Source organism: Triplophysa dalaica, chromosome 18, assembly GCF_015846415.1.
Source record: "Triplophysa dalaica isolate WHDGS20190420 chromosome 18, ASM1584641v1, whole genome shotgun sequence".
In the NCBI taxonomy this organism is placed as follows: domain Eukaryota; kingdom Metazoa; phylum Chordata; class Actinopteri; order Cypriniformes; family Nemacheilidae; genus Triplophysa; species Triplophysa dalaica.
The window spans coordinates 20,181,658-20,203,274 of record NC_079559.1 but is presented as its reverse complement, the minus strand read 5'-3'; the positions used below and the strand labels follow the sequence as shown (position 1 = coordinate 20,203,274).

At 45.6% G+C, this 21,617-nt stretch overlaps 1 protein-coding gene across 1 annotated transcript; it reads left to right on the top strand.

Moving 5' to 3' along the window:
• Positions 1–1,065, top strand: rho (rhodopsin). The gene has a single exon (XM_056772931.1). It carries the CDS (start codon positions 1–3, stop codon positions 1,063–1,065), a length of 1,065 nt encoding a protein of 354 aa, XP_056628909.1.
• Positions 1,066–21,617: the final 20,552 nt, after the last annotated feature.

Below are 21,617 nucleotides of genomic sequence, written 5' to 3'. Positions count from 1 at the left end.
ATGAACGGAACAGAGGGAGATGCATTCTACGTGCCTATGTCTAATGCCACCGGCATTGTCAGGAGCCCATATGAGTATCCTCAGTACTACCTGGTGGCCCCGTGGGCATACGCCTGCCTGTCTGCCTACATGTTCTTCCTCATTCTCACCGGGTTCCCTGTCAATTTTCTCACGCTGTACGTCACCATTGAGCACAAGAAGTTACGTACACCCCTCAACTACATTTTGCTGAATCTTGCTATTGCTGACCTTTTCATGGTTTTTGGCGGTTTTACCACGACGATGTACACCTCGCTGCACGGCTACTTTGTGTTCGGACGCCTCGGCTGCAACATTGAAGGCTTCTTTGCTACCCTGGGTGGTGAAATGGGGCTCTGGTCCCTGGTTGTGCTGGCCATCGAGAGGTATTTGGTTGTCTGCAAGCCCATAAGCAACTTCCGCTTCGGAGAGAACCATGCCCTCATGGGTCTTGCTTTCACTTGGTTCATGGCCTGCACCTGCGCCGTGCCTCCCCTGGTCGGCTGGTCTCGTTACATCCCTGAAGGAATGCAGTGCTCATGTGGAGTTGACTACTACACTCGTGCCCCTGGCATCAACAACGAGTCCTTTGTCATCTACATGTTTGTCGTCCACTTCCTTATTCCAGTTGCTGTTATCTTCTTCTGCTATGGTCGCCTTGTGTGCACAGTAAAGGAGGCTGCTGCCCAGCAGCAGGAGTCTGAGACCACTCAGAGGGCTGAGCGTGAGGTCACCCGCATGGTCATAATTATGGTCATCGCTTTCTTTATTGCTTGGCTCCCCTATGCCAGCGTGGCCTGGTATATCTTCACCCACCAGGGAAGTGAATTTGGACCTGTCTTCATGACAGTGCCAGCCTTCTTTGCCAAGACATCTGCCGTCTACAATCCTTGTATCTACATCTGTATGAACAAACAGTTCCGTAACTGCATGATTACCACCTTGTGCTGTGGCAAGAACCCCTTCGAGGAGGAAGAGGGTGCCTCCACCACTGCATCCAAGACCGAGGCATCATCTGTGTCTTCCAGCTCCGTGTCTCCTGCATAAACACTGGAAAACAACACACTCTAAGCAGCAACATTCACTGGACTTCAGCAATCAGCAATAAAGAGTTCAGCCCAGGAAAACGAGTGACCACTCCCACTTACAGAAATAATGTCTATATCATCGTGTTTTTTTTTTGTTGTATTTTTTCAAAACTTAATTTGTTCAACCTAAAGACAGACCAGACAGACAGGACAGATCGTGTCCGAGTTTCTGTACATTCAATGAGTTCAATGTAATACCTGCATACGTTTCTTTTTGCTTTTCTTTGCGAAATGCAGCAAAAGGAAAAATATCTTTACTCTTGCTGTTGGACTCCTTACTATACTGGCTTTGTTGTGATTGTAGAAGCATGTATTCAGGGCAACATAACAATAAAAAGCACTTTGCAAATTAAATCACCCTGTTTATGTTTTGATTGAGCTATGCTGTAAAAATGAATGAAAAAGTATGACGAGAGCTTTAATGTGATGTATATGATGAGTTTGGTTCCAAAATGATACCTCTTCTTTAAAACAAAATCGAAAATCATGTTTTTATTGTGTTAGTTGAGTTATTATGCCTTGAATCAAAACAAACCAACTGCAGTTTGATTGATATTAATTGGAATGCACAATAAAAAACATGATTTTTGAACATTTTAAAAACAGAGCAAACTTGGAACCAAACTCTTTATATTTTCTTGCTTAATTAGGGAAGTCTTGTTTCAGTTTAAAACAATGTATAATCAAAATGTTAGTTCAGACTATTTAAATAAAAAGAGGCTATAACGTTTGAACAACAGGTATCCTGTTTTGTTAATATTAAATCCCATGATGGGGGAAGGGGACTCTCACTGTCACCTTGGATTATGGATTTATGCAGGATTAGAGAACAGATATGTATGGTTATGGGTATGAACAATAACCTTAATCTTGCTCCAGATAAGAGAAGTGAAAGATGTATAAGCAGATTATTTTAAGTAGTTTGCATTAGGTGGCATATTTATAGGGACACCTACCGTACACACTCGGACACACAACAACATATTGTCACTTAGTGTCAAGACATTGTTGCTAAAATTTGCCACCCAAACATTGTATTTGCTACTGATGGTGATTGACATGTGTTTCACCTCTTGTTGAACGAAGCTTTTGTTTTGATGATCGGCAGCAGCATGGGAGAATACGCTGGCTAATTTAGAGATACACAAGAATGAAGCATCCTATTTTAAGTAGGTCTCACTATTAAGCCTTGGGATAAGGGTCTCTGAACAATTTTTCATTGTGTAAGTGAACGTTAGCCTCCATTAGCAGATTACAATTAGATAAGAGAGAACGCTTCCTCACATGCATTGTGTTTACATCAGGGGAATCATAATCAGACTGAAGAGAAACAGGTGCGGGATAAATTAACTACTATGGATGTCATGAAACACTGGAAGAATCCAATTGCAGGCAGCAGTTTTAAGGGGTTTAACAAAGACAAGATTTAATTAAACACAAAACAAAGACCCACAATGGGGTTAAAACAACAATAATGATAACTTAGGCACGACAGAACAAAGACTAACTGAAACTGGACTAAACTAAAACAAACTTGACAAGAACAATAACGCTACAATATACTAAAATTTAACTTTGTCTTGACCAGATAATCCTTAGGGCATACAGAGACGAAACGTCCTTTAGAATCAGAAGCAGAAAGAGCTTTATTGCCAAGTACTGTATGTTTGCACATACAAGGAATTTGTTTTTGTGACAGGAGGATCCAGTACACAGAATCAGCAACAACACACAGAGACTATGAAACAATACAAAACAGTTACACAAATGATTTAAATAAGGGCCTATGGGTATAAAAAATTAAGAAATACAATAGAATAAACATAAGAGTTAAGATATGGAGAGTAAAGTTATGTGTGTATGTATATATGTACAAGTACAAAATTTGAATAGACTATTGTAGTAAAACGTATGTGTTATAAACCGCAAGATGAAAAATAATTTACAGAAAAAGTTGTATAGAAATAGATAGCGTATTATCTGCAGGATATATTTAAAATTGAACTTTAGTATTATTGCACAGAGTTAATTGCACGTAATTTTTTTTTGTTAAAGTTCTTAAAGATGCATGTAAAAAAACTTTAACTGTTCAAGAGGTAGACGGCCTGAGGGAAGAAGCTGTTTTTGTGTCTAGTTGTTTTGGTGCTGAGCCCTTTTTCTCACTCTGGATGTATACAGTTCTTGGAGGGTGGGCAGGGGAGCACCAATGATCTTCTCAGCAGTCCGAACCGTCCTCTGTAGTCTTCTGATGCCTGACTTTGTGGCTGAGCCAAACCAGACAGTGATGTGCAGAGAACAGACTCTATTACTGAGGAGGAAAACTGTTTTAATAGAGTTTGTGGTAGGTTTAACTTCTTCAGCTGATGTAAGAAGTACAACCTCTGCTGGGCTTTTTTAGCAATAGAGCCACTGTGATTGTCCCACTTCAGGTCCTGAGAGATGGTAATGCCAAGGAACCTAAATGACTCCACTACTGCCACAGTGCTGTTCATGATGGTGAGAGGGGGGAGTGCAGGGGGGTTTCTCCTAAAACCCACAATTGTCTCCACTGTTTTAAGCATGTTCAGCTCCAAGTTGTTATGACTGCACCAGACAGACAGCTGCTCAACCTCCTGTCTGTAAGCAGACTCATCACCATCCTGGATGAGGCCAATGAGTGTGGTGTCGTCTGCGAACTTCAGAAGTCTTACAGAAGGGTCCTGGGCAGTGCAGTCATTTGTGTACAGGGAGAAGAGCAGTTGGGAGAGAACGCATCCCTGGGGGGCGCCAGTGCTGGTTGTGCTAGTGCTGGATGTGAGTTTCCCCATTCTCACTAACTGTTGCCTGTCTGTCAGAAAGCTGGTGATCCACTGACAGATAGAGCCAGGAACAGATAGCTGGGTTAACTTTGTCTGGAGCAGTGATGGGATGATGGTGTTGAAAGCGGAGCTGAAGTCCACAAACAGGATCCTAACGTAGGTCCCTGGTCGATCGAGATGTTTCAGGACAAAATGCAGCCCTATGTTAACTGCATCCTCAACAGACCTGTTTGCTCTGTAGGCAAACTGTGGGGGGTCCAGTTTGGGTTCTGTGATGTCCTTCAGATAAATCAATACCAGTCTCTCGAATGACTTCATGACCATTCTTTGGGATGGGGATTATGGTGGAGCACTTGAAACAGGAAGGAACTGTGCACAGATCCAGTGATCTGTTGAAGATCTTTGAGAAGATGAGGGCCAGTTGAATAGTACAGCTTTTTAAGACAGGCTGGGGAGATACCATCTGGGCCTGGTGCTTTTCTTGTCTTCTGTTTCCTAAAGACTCTGCACACATCCTCTTCACTGATCTGAAGGGCAGGAGGTGCAGGAGGTGGGGTGACTGAAGGTGATATGTGTTGTGTAGAGAGAATGTCAGAGTTGGTGTGAGGTGTCAAGTTAGCATTTTCAAATCTGCAGTAAAAGTCATTCGGATCATTGACCAGGTGTTGATTGCCTGCAAAATTGGGAGTACAGGCAAACAAACACAAGCACAAGGCACGGGTAAGTACAAGTACAACGAACGATGCACAGAACAATAGACACGACAATATTTTATATGGAGACAGACAAAGGAGCATTAACAAGGAAACAGGTGTAGGGAATCAAACACTCAAGGAAAGCAAACGAGGAAACGAGATGGCGGGAACAGAGACGAGGACCGGAGAGAGAGTATAGAAGGGCGAAAGTTTCAAAATCTCTCTCCACACCTTAAACTTAAGGCTTCACCATGAATCTGCCACAAGACCAAGAATAGACATGACATGATAAGGCAGATTTATCACAAAGGAAATCAGGCAAAAGGGAACCCAGAAGAAAGATCCAAAACAGAACAGAATTAGCTGTGACACTTTGTCTACAAAGTCCAACTGAGGAGGGAGGGGGTGGCTAGGGAGCTGGACCTGTTATTAAACACAGACCAGCAAATTTCTTATCAAATTATTTTAGGTACATCATGCCGCGTGTGTCAACCCGACATTTACCATCCTTAAATTGAGCCTATACAATAGTACTTTGTGGGGAAAAAATATTCCACAGAATAAATAGTCCTATGTCATCATAATATGTCATTTTCCAGGACTCTCAAAAGAAGGGAAAAATATTGAGACTTACTTGAGGCTACATTGTCTGCATGTTTGTTGAGAGAGAAACGAACACAAAGAGAACTGTTTAATTAAATATAACTGATAAGACACTCATTTTGGTTGGTCTAATTTAAGTAGGTGTGACGGGGTAAGAGAATATGACAGACACAACTGGTAAGGCAGAGCAACCCCAGTGGGGAATTTAATACAAAACATAAAAGAATGTCTAAAACTGTTATGGGAGCACGCGGCTTTTATGCCCGGCAGCAATCGGTGTCAGGTGACCTCAATCAGCATTAGTCGCCGGGCCGTTTCCCAGGTGACGCTGATCCCAGAACGGCACCTCGTCACATCCCCCCCCAAGCGTCAACCTGGTCTCCGGGCAGCTCCTGTAGGCGCCTCGGGAAGATAATCGGGGTGGGAGGGAAAATGCCGCCTGACAGTCCGACCCATACTGACTAGAAGACGGACTGTACGACGGGCTGGAAGACGGACTGTACGACGGGCTGGAAGACGGACATGGTGGCTGGCTAATCCACGAAGGGGACCTCCACCTAGACAGCGCTCTCGGACGGCTGAGCAGCGTCCTCCGTTGGCTGGGCAGCGTCCTCCGTCGGCTGGGCAGCATTCTCCGGCGGCTGAGCCAAACTCTCTGGCAGCTGGGCCACGCTCTCTGGCGTCTGGGCCGTGCACTCGGGTGGCTATACAGCACTCTCCGGCAGCTGGGCAGCTCAGTCGGTCAGCTAGGCAGCGATCTCTGGCAGCTGGGCAGCTCTGTCGGGCAACTAGGCAGCGCTCTCTGGCAGCTGGGCAGCGCTCGCGGTCGGCTAAGAAGCATTCTCTGCCGGCGGGGATAGTCCCCGAACTTCGATGCCAGGAGCGTTTCCGTCCTTCTTCCGATCCAGGAAACGCGAAAATAAGGGAAACCAGATAGCCGAGACGGTCTCTTAACTCCACACCCGCATTCTCCACCAGTTGTGATGAGGTAAGAGAATATGACAGACACAACTGGTGTGCTGTCGTCCGATCCGTGCTCGGGCAGTCTGGTGTCCTGTGTTTCCCTCGCTGGCCTCTCGCACTCTCTGTCGTGGGGGATTTAGAAAGGACCCAGCGTTAGGTGTCTCATGGTTCGGGACCCAGAGTGGGGCCGTTTCCCAGGTGACGCTGATCACAGGACGGCACCTCCACACATAGGTAATAGGCAAACAAATTCACTAAGCCTTTAGTGTTAAGGGTGTGTTTGTGTTTTCGTGTGTGTTTGTGCTTTCGGATGAGTATTCACTTAAATAGATATAGTTCTTTATTGTGAGTACACAATTAAAAAGTAGACAATTTGAAGGTTATAATGATGTCTAGCAGTAATCTATGGCCTAAAATGACACCGTATTTTACGTGGTTTTCGCTGTCATTAGGAAAAATTCTTCAGAATTGCCAGTGCATTCATCGGCCAGAGTTCAAAGAAAACGTAGTAATTCTCAAAAGTGAATAGCATGACTAGATAGGCTCATAAGATGCGCAATATGTGGGTAAGACATGATTTTGAATTCATTAAGTTTTGTCAAGTCAAGTCAATTTTATTCATAAAGCGCTTTTTAAAATGTTTATTGTAGCAAAGCAGCTGTACATTAAATTTGACTATAAGCAAAACAATGAAGTTCTATAAGTTAAAACAAAAGGAGTGACCATATACAGAGTTCTTACACACCCACATGCATAGCACAATATACACAAGCAAGCATGCACGCACAAACATACACATACATTTAAGATAAAAGAGAGAAACACAGGTCAAATACTATAAGGACTATAAATGTATATATAAATGCGACAGTGCTTGCACAACTAGGCTTAATAAAAAGAAAATAAACTATCAATGAAAATATTATCAGTAATAATCTAATAGTAGTTGACATTTTTTCGCCGCTTCCTTCTCTCAGCTCTACCATGTCAGCTCTTGTCAGGTCGCCGCTTCCCTCTTTCAGCTCTACCACCAAATCTGAGCATGGACTGGATCCTGCTCGCTGCGGTACCCTCGGAACAATGAGAATAGACAACTGAGAGTAGAGTACTGTTCTACACTCTTTAAAGCAGGAAGTACATCAGTTGTTAAGGGAGGTGTTCCTAGTTCCGGTTGATCTAACTAATGCAGCCTAAACCTAAAGGATTTGTATTATGGAAGTGTAGTACAGGCAAAATTGCAAAGATGCGTCTTTAATCTAGATTTAAACTGACAGAGTGTGACAGTACAAGGAACAGTGTTGCAAAGTTAGACGCTAGATAGGAAAATGATCTACTTGATTCAGCAATTTTTACGTTCTCAGGAGCTCTGAGAGAAGTCGCGATGCTGCATTTTGAACTAGCTGGAGTTTTTGTAATAGGCCCACAGGGCAGCCGCCTAATAGTGCATAACAATAATCTAGTCTTGACGTCATGAATTAGCTTTTGTTTTGTAGAAAAATTTGTGAATTTAGAAACAGTGATTTCGTTTTGTATAAATTTTATCTTAATTTAATTATATCTTAAATGTTTCGTCAAGCACTTGTCCGGATTAAATAAATAGGAAGAAAACCTAGAACGTCCAGTGTGGAATGGATTGAAATGCCTAACAAACGAACCCAAATTTGCCTATATGGGTTCCCTTAAACCCTTGTATTTCTTTCTTAATCATGCTGCCAAGGGGGCCTGCACTGGGGCCTGTCATTATGTTACGCCACTGGCAGTAGTACAGTCGTGCAACATTTCGACACAGCAATAACCCAGTATGGTGTGTCGTCAAAAGTGCATTGTGATTATGGTGTCGAGAACGTTGATGTAGAGATAGTGATCCTATCGGCTTGCTATACTCTCTCTCCGGTCCGCGTCTTTGTTCCCGCCATCTTGCTTCCTTGTTACCTTTCTATTAGTGTTTCATCCCTGTCACCTGTTCCGTGGTTAATTATCCTTTGTGTGTCTTTCTTGTAATGTCCCCATGTTTCATTGTACTGTGCCAGTTCATTTGGTTCCTAGTCTTGTCTCCAGTGATCATTTCCAGTCCTAGAGCTTTCCATAGATTTAAGTGTAATTTTAGTGTCAAATTAAGTGTAGTTATTGTTTGCCTATTGTCATATTGTCTTTTTTTGTATTAAGTCTATGTCAGTTTAAATTAAGTTTGTTTATCTGTCAGTTAAAGTGTCCAAATTGCTACCAATATTACATCTGAGTGAAGTATCTTTTTGGTGAGCAAAACTCATCCCTATTTAAACAATAGTGAAAAGCACTTCATATTACAAACCAAGTATGAGAGTTTTCATGTTACTAGATCTAACAAAAATAATTTGTACCAAGGTGGGGTAAATGCTAATGATTAATGATGCACTTATTAACTGACTGTGATGTTCTGCAATACATATTTACGTCATTAGTGGAAGCTTAACAGTGAGTAGCCTATTTCTACATCATTCTTGGCAACGTAGTCCATAGCAACAACACAGAAGGAACTTGACATTTATTTTGCATCCCAGACACTTCAGATTTGGGATATTTTCCACCTCAAAATGTATTAGGTTTTTACTATTTAGTATTATTAAAAGCATTTAGTAGCATTAAACATTAATGTTATTAGTGATTTATTAACTTTAAAACAGAATTTTTTGTTACCATAAAAAAAGAGGTGTTCCAAATAAATTTGGGATTGAGGTGGGAAACATCCCATATCTGAAGTGCCTGGTACACAGGATTAGTGGTTATTTTGAGGGGAAAGTATGGATGCTTTTCACCCCAAGGGGGCGTTTCCCACTTTACCATATTTTAAGTTATCGTGGAGAAAGATTAGCACTCACTCAGCCTGTTGTACAATAAAAAACATGTCAGATCTGAGACATAGATCACGTCTCATAAGTTTACGATCACAGATAAATGCTAACTTTGATAGGTTGATGGGGCAAGCAACTCTGGCAAATGAAGACCAAGATGGCAGTTTAAGGTAATTTGCAGTTAGTGTGTAGTCATTAGGATACTGCTAGATAGATACTTTATTTTATATAATACCTGGCCATGAATAATTTCTGATGGGTGATTGACGAGGCACAGGTCTCTAAAATAAATCTTAAATCATGTGAACGAGCTTTAAGGTTACGGTGTTAACGTTAGCACTATTTGTATTCCAAATGTAAAATTTGGTGTAACTTTTGTACCTGTATATTGCGAGTTCAGAAATTAGACAAATCCAAGGCTGAGGAGGGTAACCAATCCCCCACAGAGCTCCTTTCTCAAATGCTTCTTTCTTAAAGTCTTTTGTTTAAGCCTTGTAGTTTCTGGATGCTTGGTTGTACCTGATTTACTCGCGTGGGGTCCCTTTATAATTTGACTGTCGGAATACTCTTTCGGGTGCTTTCTTTTAAGGTGGTTAAAAAGATTTGTTGTGTTGCCATCCGTTGAGCAAATGTCACCGATGTTAGGGCCGAGGGCCAATAACCACACTCCGGAGGAGCAGACACCAGAGGACACCAAGAGGCGGACAACAAGAAGTGGATTTAAAAGGGTAAGTATTTTATTAACTTAAAACAATAAAAGCAGTGATGCAAATGTTCGTGGGTGAGACAGTGGCTTCCTTCGTCTCCTCGGATGTGTTCGTGAGACAGGCAGCCGACAATGCTCAGACTCAGCTGGTGTGTAAGTTCACAGAACAGTCCAGGGGATGACAGCAACTTCTCCTCTTCCCCGAGGAACAGACAACGACGGTGTTCGGGCTCGGCTGGTGTGTAAGTTCACAGAACAGTCCAGGGGAGGACAGCAACTTCTCCTCTTCCCCGAGGGACAGACAACGACGGTGTTCGGGCTCGGCTGGTGTGTCAGTTCACAGAACAATCCAGGGGAGGACAGCAACTTCTCCTCTTCCCCGAGGGACAGACAACGACGGTGTTCGGGCTCGGCTGGTGTGTGAGTTCGTAGACCAGTCGGCGGAAGGACAACAGCTTCACCTCTTCCCCGAGGGACAGGCAATGACGGTGTTCAAGCTCAGCTTGAGTCCGTCGCCACTCCGGGCACAAAGGAAAACCTGAACACAGCTTTAGACAGATCAATTCAAAAGGATCTTCATATGCAGACGTCAATTGTCATTCATCTCAGTTTCTGAAGAAACACAGTCGTTAGACCTCACCACACTCGTGCATAAATCACTCTTAGAAATCCTCACGCGTGTGTATTTCACTCTCTCAGACACTGCAAACTCACTTCATCTCCACAGTGATTAGTCGACCTGTTTCTCCTCTTGCTGTAGGGTGAATGACTCCAAGGATGGCGACTGCAGAAGTTTGACGTGAACACATCAGCGGCCTTCCCCTCTGCTGTGTAATCTCTTCCCACTAGAACACCGATCAGACATCCAACCTTCAGCTCTCTCCGGTTACGCCACCGTCAAGACACACACCAGCCCAGATACACCACTACCTTGCTTGCCCAGAACACCACTCTTTTATACCCCCTTGTCCTGAGCGCGTGCTTCAATGAAGCGCAGCTTAATTCACTTCAGCTGCCGCTTGTTATGGCCAGCAATCAAGCCACCCGGTGACACCCTCCCCCACCGGATCCGTTCTAGTCCCGAGAACGGGGTCCCGACTCCCATTCTCCGTATCTTGCCGGGGGTACTCCTCTAGTCTCCCGTTGGGAGCGTCGAGCTGGGGCCTCGGCCTCCCCCTCCCTGGGCTCAGGAGTGGGGGCCCTTCGGATCATAGGCCAGCCCACCCAAGTTGGTGCAGGGGCCACAGGTGCTGGCGGCGCCTCAGTCTCTTGTCGCAGGTAATTTGGACAAGGACGCAGCAGGTTTCGGTGCAGGACTCTCACAGGGCCTGACTTACCCTCGGGACGGATGGTGTACACGGGTTGGTCAGGCCTTTGCTGTTGCTCCACTACGTAGGGGGTGGTTTCCCACCGGTCGCTGAGTTTACCCTTCCCCTGGCGCCGGTTATCCCGCACCAGTACCCGTTCTCCGGGTAACAAAGGAGCCTCTCGAGCGGTGCGGTCGTACAATCTCTTGTTCTTCTTTGCTGCTGCCTCCAGATGCTTGGTTACCTTGTCATAGGCAGAGTGGAGTTGACGATGGTGTCGGTGTACCCATTCAGTGGTGGTGGCGGGGGCTTCAGCCGGGACTGCTCCTAACAGCAGATCTGTGGGCAGGCGCACATGCCTCCCAAACATCAGGTAAGTCGGGGCATACCCCGTTGTGCTGTGGATGCTGTTATTATAGGCCTGCACCAGAGCCGGCAGGCTGTCCGTCCAGTAACCTTGGTGGTCTGCATCTAGTGTTCCCAGTAGACTCAAGAGCGTCTGATTGAAGCGTTCGCACCCTCCGTTCCCCTGTGGGTGATAAGGCGTGGTGCGGGTTTTCCGGCATCCGTACAGACTGCATAGCTCCTGGATGACACGGGACTCAAAGTTCGGCCCTTGGTCAGAATGGAGCGTCTCGGGACATCCAAAGGGCTGGAAGACGTGTCTCCATAGGGCACCGGCAGTGGTGGCGGCGGTCTGGTCCAAGGTTGGTATGGCCCAAGCGTACTTAGTGAACAAGTCAGTCACTACCAAGATGTTCTGGTAGCGGTCTGTTGGGCGACTTAAGGTCAGGAAGTCCATAGCCACCATATGTAACGGGGCTCTGGGTCGCACCGGAACCATAGGGGCCCTCACGTCTCGCCGGGACTTGAACAGCGTGCAACGGGGGCATCCTTGTACATACCTCCCCACCGACTCTTCCATACCACTCCAAAAGAAGGGTCGACGCAGTAGTGATACGGTCCGTTCTTGGCCCTGATGTCCTAACTGGTCATGATAGGCCTGGAGCAACGGCTGAATCTGTGCTTCGGGCACCACCACCTGAGACACCATCTCATGGGTCCTCGAGTCCAGAACAGACCTACAGATCACACCATCTCGCAACTTCAGCCTCTTCCACTGCCCCAGAAGCTTCTTTACCCTCACCGGATGTCCCTGTCGTTCCTCCACCCCAGGGAATTTGTTCCTCTCCAGGTAAGTCCACAGGGTAGCCAGCCCTTCATCCTGCTCTTGCCGTTCCCTCCATCGATGAGGGTCCCATCCCCAATTTGCTGGTATGCCTTCCGCTCGTGCTCCAGGTGCTTCCACCACTCCCACCATCAGCCCTTCTTCTGGTTCTGGCCCTGAAGTTCCCCCTTCCCTAGCTGGTGGTAATCGGGACAGGACATCGGCATTTATGTGCTCTCGGCCTGGTCGATATTGTAGCCGATAGTTGAAGTTGGCGAGCTGGGCCACCCACCGCTGCTCCACCGCTCCCAGCTTCGCGGTCTGCAGGTGTACCAGCGGACTGTTGTCGGTTACTACCAGCACTTCGGCTCCCCACAGGTAATCCTTAAACTTCTCGCACAGAGCCCACTTCAGGGCCAGCAGCTCAATTTTAAAAGAGCTGTAATTGGCATCGTTCCGTTCAGCAGGGTGGAGGCTCCGACTGGCGTAGGCAATGACCCTTTCTGTCCCGTCTTGTCGTTGGGCCAGTACGGCTCCCAGCCCGCTATTGCTAGCGTCAGTGTAGAGGACGAAAGGCTGGGTGAAATCGGCGTAAGCCAGAATGGGGGCCTGCAACAACTCCTGCTTGAGTCGGTGGAAGGCGGTCTCGCACTCCTGACTCCAGGTGATGGTAGGGGAACTTCGGCTCCGCGAGGTACCGGTACCGGCCAGCAGCTGATTCAGGGGTTTTGCAATTTTTGAGAAGTCCTTTATGAAGCGTCTGTAGTAGCCGACGAATCCAAGAAAGGACCGTACCTGCCTTACGGTCTTCGGAGGGACCCAGCCCTGCACTGCAGACACCTTCTCCGGATCAACAGCCACTCCTGCAGCGCTCACCCGGTGCCCCAGGAACTGAACCTCTCTTCTGAGGAGCTGGCATTTCCCGGGCTGGAGCTTCAGTCCATACCGTTCCATTGCCCGGAAGACTTGCTCCAAGTGTGACAAGTGACCATTGAAGTCAGGGGAGTACACGATCACATCGTCTAAGTAAACCAAGGCGGAGTCCATCAGCTGCCCTCCCAGGCATCGCTGCATGAGCCTCTGGAAGGTCGCAGGAGCGTTACAGAGGCCGAAGGGCATACGATCCCATTCAAATAGGCCGAAAGGGGTTGTAAAGGCAGTCTTCTCGCGGTCCTGTTCCTCCATCTTCACCTGCCAGTAGCCACTCGCTAAGTCCAGGGTAGAGTACCAGCTGGCGCCGGTCAGTCCCGTAAGGGAATCCTCGATCCGGGGCAAGGGAAAGGCATCCTTCTTGGTGACCAAGTTCAGTTTCCGATAGTCTACACAAAACCTCCAAGAGCCTGTCTTCTTGCGGACCAGGACAATTGGGGCGGCCCATGGGCTGCTGCTCTCCCGGATAACTCCTCGTCCCAACATTCCTTTCAGTAGGGCTCGTACTTCCGTATACAAAGTCGGAGGGACTGGGCGGTATCGTTCTCGACTTGGTGGGGCGTCTCCAGTAGGAATGGCGTGCTTGACTATGTCGGTACACCCATAGTCTTCGTCGTGGGTGGAGAAGACGTGTTGCCACTTGGCCAGTAGACTCTGGAGTTTGCGGGTTTGTTCTTCCGTTAGGCCCTCTCCTTCCAGGGACTCGCTCTGAAGGTGGCCCGGCATGCCCTGTGCAGTGGAACCAGGACGAGACTCCTTCTCCGCCAGGCCAACCTCGACCACTGTGGCGCTCACTTGGCAGAAGCGGACCTCCTGCTCCTCCCTCACCTGGTGGGGGTCTACAGGCGTGATACGGGTCAGTCGTTGGTGACGGTACAGATGGACGGGGTAAGTATTCGGGTTTCTTACTTTAACTGCGACTCGGCCACGACGGGCTACTGTTAACCCCCGAGCGACTTCAACAGTCTGGCACTCCCAGTGGGGTTCAACAAGGAGGCAATCTTCAGGGCCATAGGTCCGACCTGGCAGCCGAACCCAGACCACAGCTTCGCTCCGGGCAGGGACAGAGACAGCATACCGGCAGGCCACCCGACCCACGTCCTCCCGGTCGCGTTGGAAAATCGCCACCTGCACCCGCCGACAGTCAGTCACAACACGCTCCCACTCCTTCTTCTCGGCTGTGGAGGTGTAACGAAGAGGTCCAGCCTGGAACAGTTCCTCCCAACAGTCCATGATGACATTCATCCCTAACAGGGCTCGATGTTCTCCCAGACAGGAGTCTCGCACGATCACTACCCCCTTCTTCGGGATTGTGGTGCCGTGAATTTCGAAGTTGGTGACCTGGTATCCGATGTAGGGGATGCGCAGGCCATTTGCCCCACGCAGGGTGAGCCAAGGGACTTCAGCTTCGGGTAAGTGATGAGCATCAAACAGATCTTTGGACAAACTCTCAGACAACATAGTGACCTGGGACCCTGTGTCTACCAGGCACCGAACAGTAACGCCATTGATCTTAATCTCCAGGAGGGGACAGCGTCCCACTAGGCCGTCTCGTGGAGCTGAGTCCACACAAGGGTCTATCCGGGGGGTCCCGACCACTTGACCCACAGTGGCCGGTCGTTCTAAAAACCCCCTTGCGAGCTACGTCGGGAACCGCATTGGCGGCTGTAGTGTCCGGGCTCTCCGCAGGTGTTGCAGATCGGGCGCCCCTGCTCATCCCACTGGAACCTGGAACTGAACGGACGGCTGGTGCGTCTTCCCGGATCTCTCCCTCCGTCAGAATACGAACGTTCTCGAGGTAGGGGCAGGGGCTCTGGCCGTCCACGGCGGAGTTCTCCAAGAATGGATTTTGAGAGTTCGGCCATTTCTTCTCGGACGTCTTTCATTAACTCCGCACGTAGGGTCCGCTTCCAGTCGGTCGGTTCGGGCTGTGTTGGGGCACTCATTCCACTTGCAGCCATACACACCGGTGTTTCTACAGTCTGATGGTGATCTTGTTCCAAGGCTAGGGCCTCCTTACGTACATCTTCGAATGTCAGGGTGGCGTCCCTTCGAAGCTGTAACCTCAGACTCTGCCGTATTGGACCTTCTCGTAACCCCAACAGGAACTGGTCTCTTAACAGTGTCTCTTCCTCTCCCAGTCCATGATGTTCTCGATTCTTCAGCCTGGAGAACAGTTCCCGTAGTCGCAGAGCGAATGCTCGCAGTGTCTGCCCAGGTACCTGCTTACAATTGAAAAACTGCGTTCGTAACACTGCCACCGGAGTCGAATCACCGTATTGCCCAGACAGAAATTCGAATATGGCCCGTGTGGTGGCTCGGACGGCTTCAGGTGCTGCTCGGACTTCTCTCTTCGCCTCCCCCTCAAGTGAATTCAAGACAAACTGTATCTTCTGGGCTTCACTGAGCCCTTGCAGTCCGGCCAAGTACTCCACTTGCGCCCTCCAGTCCGAAAAACTCAACTCAGAGCCAGATCCACCATACTTTTGAGCCCACGGAACTCCCATGAACATAGATGCCATCGGCTGCCGGACGGCTGGCAAGTCCTCGTCCGCCATCCTGGGTCCTCCGGCCGCTCAACTCCGAGTGGTAACCCTGCCGATTACGCCAAAAGTGATGTCACCGATGTTAGGGCCGAGGGCCAATAACCACACTCCGGAGGAGCAGACACCAGAGGACACCAAGAGGCGGACAACAAGAAGTGGATTTAAAAGGGTAAGTATTTTATTAACTTAAAACAATAAAAGCAGTGATGCAAATGTTCGTGGGTGAGACAGTGGCTTCCTTCGTCTCCTCGGATGTGTTCGTGAGACAGGCAGCCGACAATGCTCAGACTCAGCTGGTGTGTAAGTTCACAGAACAGTCCAGGGGATGACAGCAACTTCTCCTCTTCCCCGAGGGACAGACAACGACGGTGTTCGGGCTCGGCTGGTGTGTAAGTTCACAGAACAGTCCAGGGGAGGACAGCAACTTCTCCTCTTCCCCGAGGGACAGACAACGACGGTGTTCGGGCTCGGCTGGTGTGTCAGTTCACAGAACAATCCAGGGGAGGACAGCAACTTCTCCTCTTCCCCGAGGGACAGACAACGACGGTGTTCGGGCTCGGCTGGTGTGTGAGTTCGTAGACCAGTCGGCGGAAGGACAACAGCTTCACCTCTTCCCCGAGGGACAGGCAATGACGGTGTTCAAGCTCAGCTTGAGTCCGTCGCCACTCCGGGCACAAAGGAAAACCTGAACACAGCTTTAGACAGATCAATTCAAAAGGATCTTCATATGCAGACGTCAATTGTCATTCATCTCAGTTTCTGAAGAAACACAGTCGTTAGACCTCACCACACTCGTGCATAAATCACTCTTAGAAATCCTCACGCGTGTGTATTTCACTCTCTCAGACACTGCAAACTCACTTCATCTCCACAGTGATTAGTCGACCTGTTTCTCCTCTTGCTGTAGGGTGAATGACTCCAAGGATGGCGACTGCAGAAGTTTGACGTGAACACATCAGCGGCCTTCCCCTCTGCTGTGTAATCTCTTCCCACTAGAACACCGATCAGACATCCAACCTTCAGCTCTCTCCGGTTACGCCGCCGTCAAGACACACACCAGCCCAGATACACCACTACCTTGCTTGCCCAGAACACCACTCTTTTATACCCCCTTGTCCTGAGCGCGTGCTTCAATGAAGCGCAGCTTAATTCACTTCAGCTGCCGCTTGTTATGGCCAGCAATCAAGCCACCCGGTGACACAAATCTTCTCAATGTAACATTTGCAAAAAACTGTTGTTTGGGCCGTTTCAGTTGGGGAAAACCCAAACCATTTCCATATTACTGATGTAGATTTTTTTTTATGGACTAACTCCTCTTTGTTTACCAACATCGTCACTGACTGTGTCGCTTAATCTCACTGAATTCACGAGCAATGTATACAAGCTTGTTAACATGGCGCCATCTATCGCAAGGATGTTGACGAATTCAATAGAACTTGCACTATATAGGACGATGTAACGATTATTCCGAAAAAAGTGGATTGTGCAGTCGTTTTAATTGTCTGGGTCTCTTGTTTATTGCATGTTGAAGCATATAGCCTTTGTTATATGGCTTGGTTTGTTTTGTGCCTCTCAGTGGCTTTTGTCCCCACCCCTCTTGTTACTCTCATTAGACCTTCATTAGACTGTCCAGCCATCCCAGCCAGCATACCATAATCTAAATCCTTCTGTTTGCTTTGACACTATACCAGCAGAAGTAACACTACTGTCCAATGTTATGGTAATCAGTGCTCAAATTGAATCAAGTCTTATAGGTGATCTTTTTTGGGGGGGGGAGGTGAGGGTTAGATTATATACAATTTATACAAAAAACACAATTTATTTGATCAGAATATGCATAACTATTTACTATTTATTAAAAACAGGCTTACATAAAAGATCAGGCTTCTTTTGCATCCAACAGAATAATTCTAGCATTATTTACCAATGTAGAATTTACTATTTTCCCTAAAACCAACTGGATGATTGACACTTTTTGATAATAATGTTTGTTATAAAAGAGTAAAATGCAAGTAACTAGTTTATTAGATATTTAAAATATAAATTTTGACAAGACCCAAAACTTTGCAGCATGTATGTGGCCGGTGGTTAATCTATTTTTTATTCTTATGGGGGGCCCCAATGCCTTGTGGGGGATCCCTGTTCCCCCAAGCCCCCCTTCAATTCGAGCACTGGTGGTATTTGAATGTCAATTTCCAGATCTGCCTTTTCAATCTTGCAGTCCAAGTATATAATTTCTTTGTTGGTTTCATATAGTTTTAAAGAAGTCAATATAATCTCCTTAACTGGTAACTAGGGATGGGTATCGTTAAGATTTTATTGATTTATCAATATCGATATCGATACTGCTTATCGATACCGGTACTTATCAATACTGTTAACGATACTGCGCTATATAATTTGATGCAAAAACACAGATGTGAAAAGATGTTAAACATTTTCAGTTTCATAACAGCTGAGCTTTAAAACTGCAGTTTACAAATGCTTCTCCGCTAACAGAAAATGACAAATAACAAAACGTGTGTGTGTTCCTTAGCATACCGCTTATGTGCATAGGAGCACATCATAATGTAATTCATCATATTTACTTTACATCACTATGGTTATTTGGCTGGTAGAACGTATGTCATGGAAACTCAGGGAAAGAACCCAATTGCAAGAATAGACATGACATGAAGGCAGACTCATTTCTGTTGTCCAGGGTCACATATGTACGTTTTTTTTAATAATTTTACTAGCATATTTACTAAAGTAAGTAAATATACGCTCTGGCCAAATTATTACAAACAATGTTATCGCTTGTTCCCAAATAAAGGACTTTTATTTTGATGGGTTGCCGCAAAGGTGTGTTTGACGGAGACTTCCACAAGCGCAACCGTGCCACTCTTTCACCCATAAACATGCAAAACAAGTAGATTACAAAAACATTGCGGAAATCATTTGGCCCTACTATAGATATCACACATATGTCGAGCAAACTTCGGCCATTCGGACATCATTCAGGGATGGAATATGACAGGCAGCAGCCTCTAATTTGCCATTTAACACCTGAATAAACAGAGATAAAACAACGCAAGTATCGATAACAGTATCGTTTGTCATGAAGCTTATCAATGTGGTATCGACACAATTATGTACCCGTTCTTGGTACCCATCCTTACTGGTAACTGAAAATACAGTAGATTACAGTTACATAATGTAGTACTACAGTACATTCATTCTACAGATTTAATCTCTGGAATCTACTAAACATCAATGAATTGTGTTCATCTGTGAAGCAAAATTTTATGGGCCCTCGTCCTGCTGTTCTTCCACATTCTGGGGGATGGGGAGAGATAAGACTGTCAGTGTCATGATTATGCCTCCTTTTGGTCATGTTTTTCTTAGACTTGTGGTAGGATTATGACAGATTCAAACGTTTAGTGTGGGAGAGAAATGGCATTGTTTGTTTTGGCATGCCATGCACTCTCTCCGGACTTGTCTCATCTTGTCTCTAGCTTTCCTGTAGCTCAGTGGTAAGGGCATTGCGTTAACAACACAAGGTTGTGGGCTCGATACCAGGGGATTGCAAATACCTGTGTAAAATGTATAGGATAAAGCATTGTTAGTCGCTTTGGATAAAAGCGTCTGCCAAATTCCTATATGTAAATGTAAATGTCTCATAACACCGCCCTATCTTTTCCTTATTATTGATTGTTAATTATTTCATGCCCTGCACCTGTGCCCCTCTTGATTTGGTTCCCTATTTAATGCCCTCGTGATTCCTGTCCTGTTTCATTTTGTTTGCTCTGTTTACCGTGTTAATACCTTGTGGATTACCTTGTCCATGTCTTGAAGTTTCATGTACTGTATATCTTGTCTTATCATTATCGTCCTGTAAAGTAAGTTTTAGTTATCCAGTTTCCTTTGCTTTTGCCCCCTCGTGGGAAGTCTTTTGTTTCTGTTTTTGTGCCGTACTTGTTTATTCCCATCGTGGGTCAATTGATTATTAAAGTTTACATTTTTGTGAATGCCTGCCTGTATTGGCTGCCTGCACCTGTGAACATTCCTGGCAGTCATTTTATACTTGGTTATAAACTTAAATTCTATAGGCTATGTAGAAATGTGTATGTATAGATTCAAACACAAGTGTGGACACTTTATTAATATTACCTCTGTAGGCCTTTCTGTTGCAGAAGTTGTCATCCTCATCATCCTGTGAGAAATAGTATTTTGTTGTCACATCTACTTATCACAATTTATGGTTTATTTAATGAGCTACTTACAACTGCCTGGGGTTCAGGAGGCTCCAAAAGGTAAATATTACCATCAGAATCTGTTGAGATTTACAAAAACTTAAATATCAAAAATAGCCTATATATAAAAAAAAATATAGGTAGGCCTCTCACACCTTATAAATGCACTTGAATCATGGGGAGTGTCTAACTCAAATCAGCTGTTCTGAAACCAAAAACTGGAAGTTTCTAATTTCTAAGTAAACCAATTTGGAGATCAAGGTTTAACCTTGTGGTTGAACCTCCTCATTGAAACGGGCCCCAGGATTTATGCTGGAGCCAGCGGTTGAAACACGAAAGATATCACAGTCCTTTGTTTGCTTGGGAGTCACGAAGAAACATCAGGAGTTGTAGAGTTCACTGGGAGATCGCTAGGAAACACAGAGGTGTGCGTAATCCACAAGGTAAGTAATTCGGGATCTATTAAATCTCTAATCCACAGGTTTAGAGTCCTTTTCCACTTTGGAGATCATACAATGACTGTGGCTGAGGCTGGCTTTATAGTGCAGAGTGTGGTGATTTGTGATGTGGATCAGGTGCGCTGGCTAGAACTCGGGTGATTGTGAGCATGGAAGTGGGGTGGAGCCTTGTGTGTCCGTGACATCATGTTAACAATAGTTGTTGCACCAGTAGTTATTGAACAAACATGAATAACTGTAATAACATTAACAAAGGACTTAAAGATGCAAAAAAACCTAAATTGTTCATTGTTAACTTATGTTAGCTAATGTATTTACCACTGTTAACAAATATCATTTTCTTGTAAAGTGTTTCCCAAAATTATTTTTGAAATGTGTTTTAGGCATTATTCCAGTAGGATTTAACATCCCACCAATACATCACATACTAGTAGACACCATTAAAGTTTTCATTAAAACATTTTCTATTTTGGGGACTAATTTTGCCTTGCTTTAGTGAATAAATATACTTTAAAGTAAACTTTAACAGTAACATCCATCTTAAACCAATTTCCATATTCAAATCAAAGCTATTAGCTTGAGCTGTTTTTTTTGTTTCTGTATCTACTTTTCATAATCCACATTAGTTCTGTGAGCCATCAGCGTTAACTAACAGTATTTGAGGAATTTTTCCGTTTTTATTCTTATTTTAGGTAATTTTTTTTTCTCAAATATTGCTCACATAAAGTCACATCAGAAGCTATATATTTGGTGGACTGTGCTTTTTGAAATATTTTGATCGTATTTAAAGAATACTTTTGGATGACTACAAACTACAATACTATAATGTGTTCATAACTATTAATATGTACACTAAATAATATTAAATGTTCACTTGTATTGATTAAGAATGGGATTTTTTTGTGTGAACTTTGATGGATTTTTACTTACGACGCTGTAATAACAGAAACTGAAGGTCTCCAGTTGTGTAGTATGCTTGTCAAAAGGATGTGACATAAAGAAGCCTGTGGAATACACCCCGATACAGGTATTGCAAATTGGTATATTTACAAACACTTTATGATTCTGTTTAATGTAGCTTATCTGTACATTTCTAAATCTGAAAATTTTTGAACAACATTTATTTTTCTCTTTTTTGTAACGGCGACCTTTGCTGCCGCGTCGAGGTGGCTTTCATCCAAGTGGGAGCGGAGGAGTTGCCACCGTCTGCCAGAGGCCGGAGCCTGCGTCCGCCGCCAGAGGCCGGAGCCTGCGTCCGCCGCCAGAGGCCG

Coding starts and splice junctions, on each gene's coding strand:
- rho (XM_056772931.1), top strand. CDS start 1: ATGAACGGAACAGAGGGAGATGCATTCTACGTGCCTATGTCTAATGCC.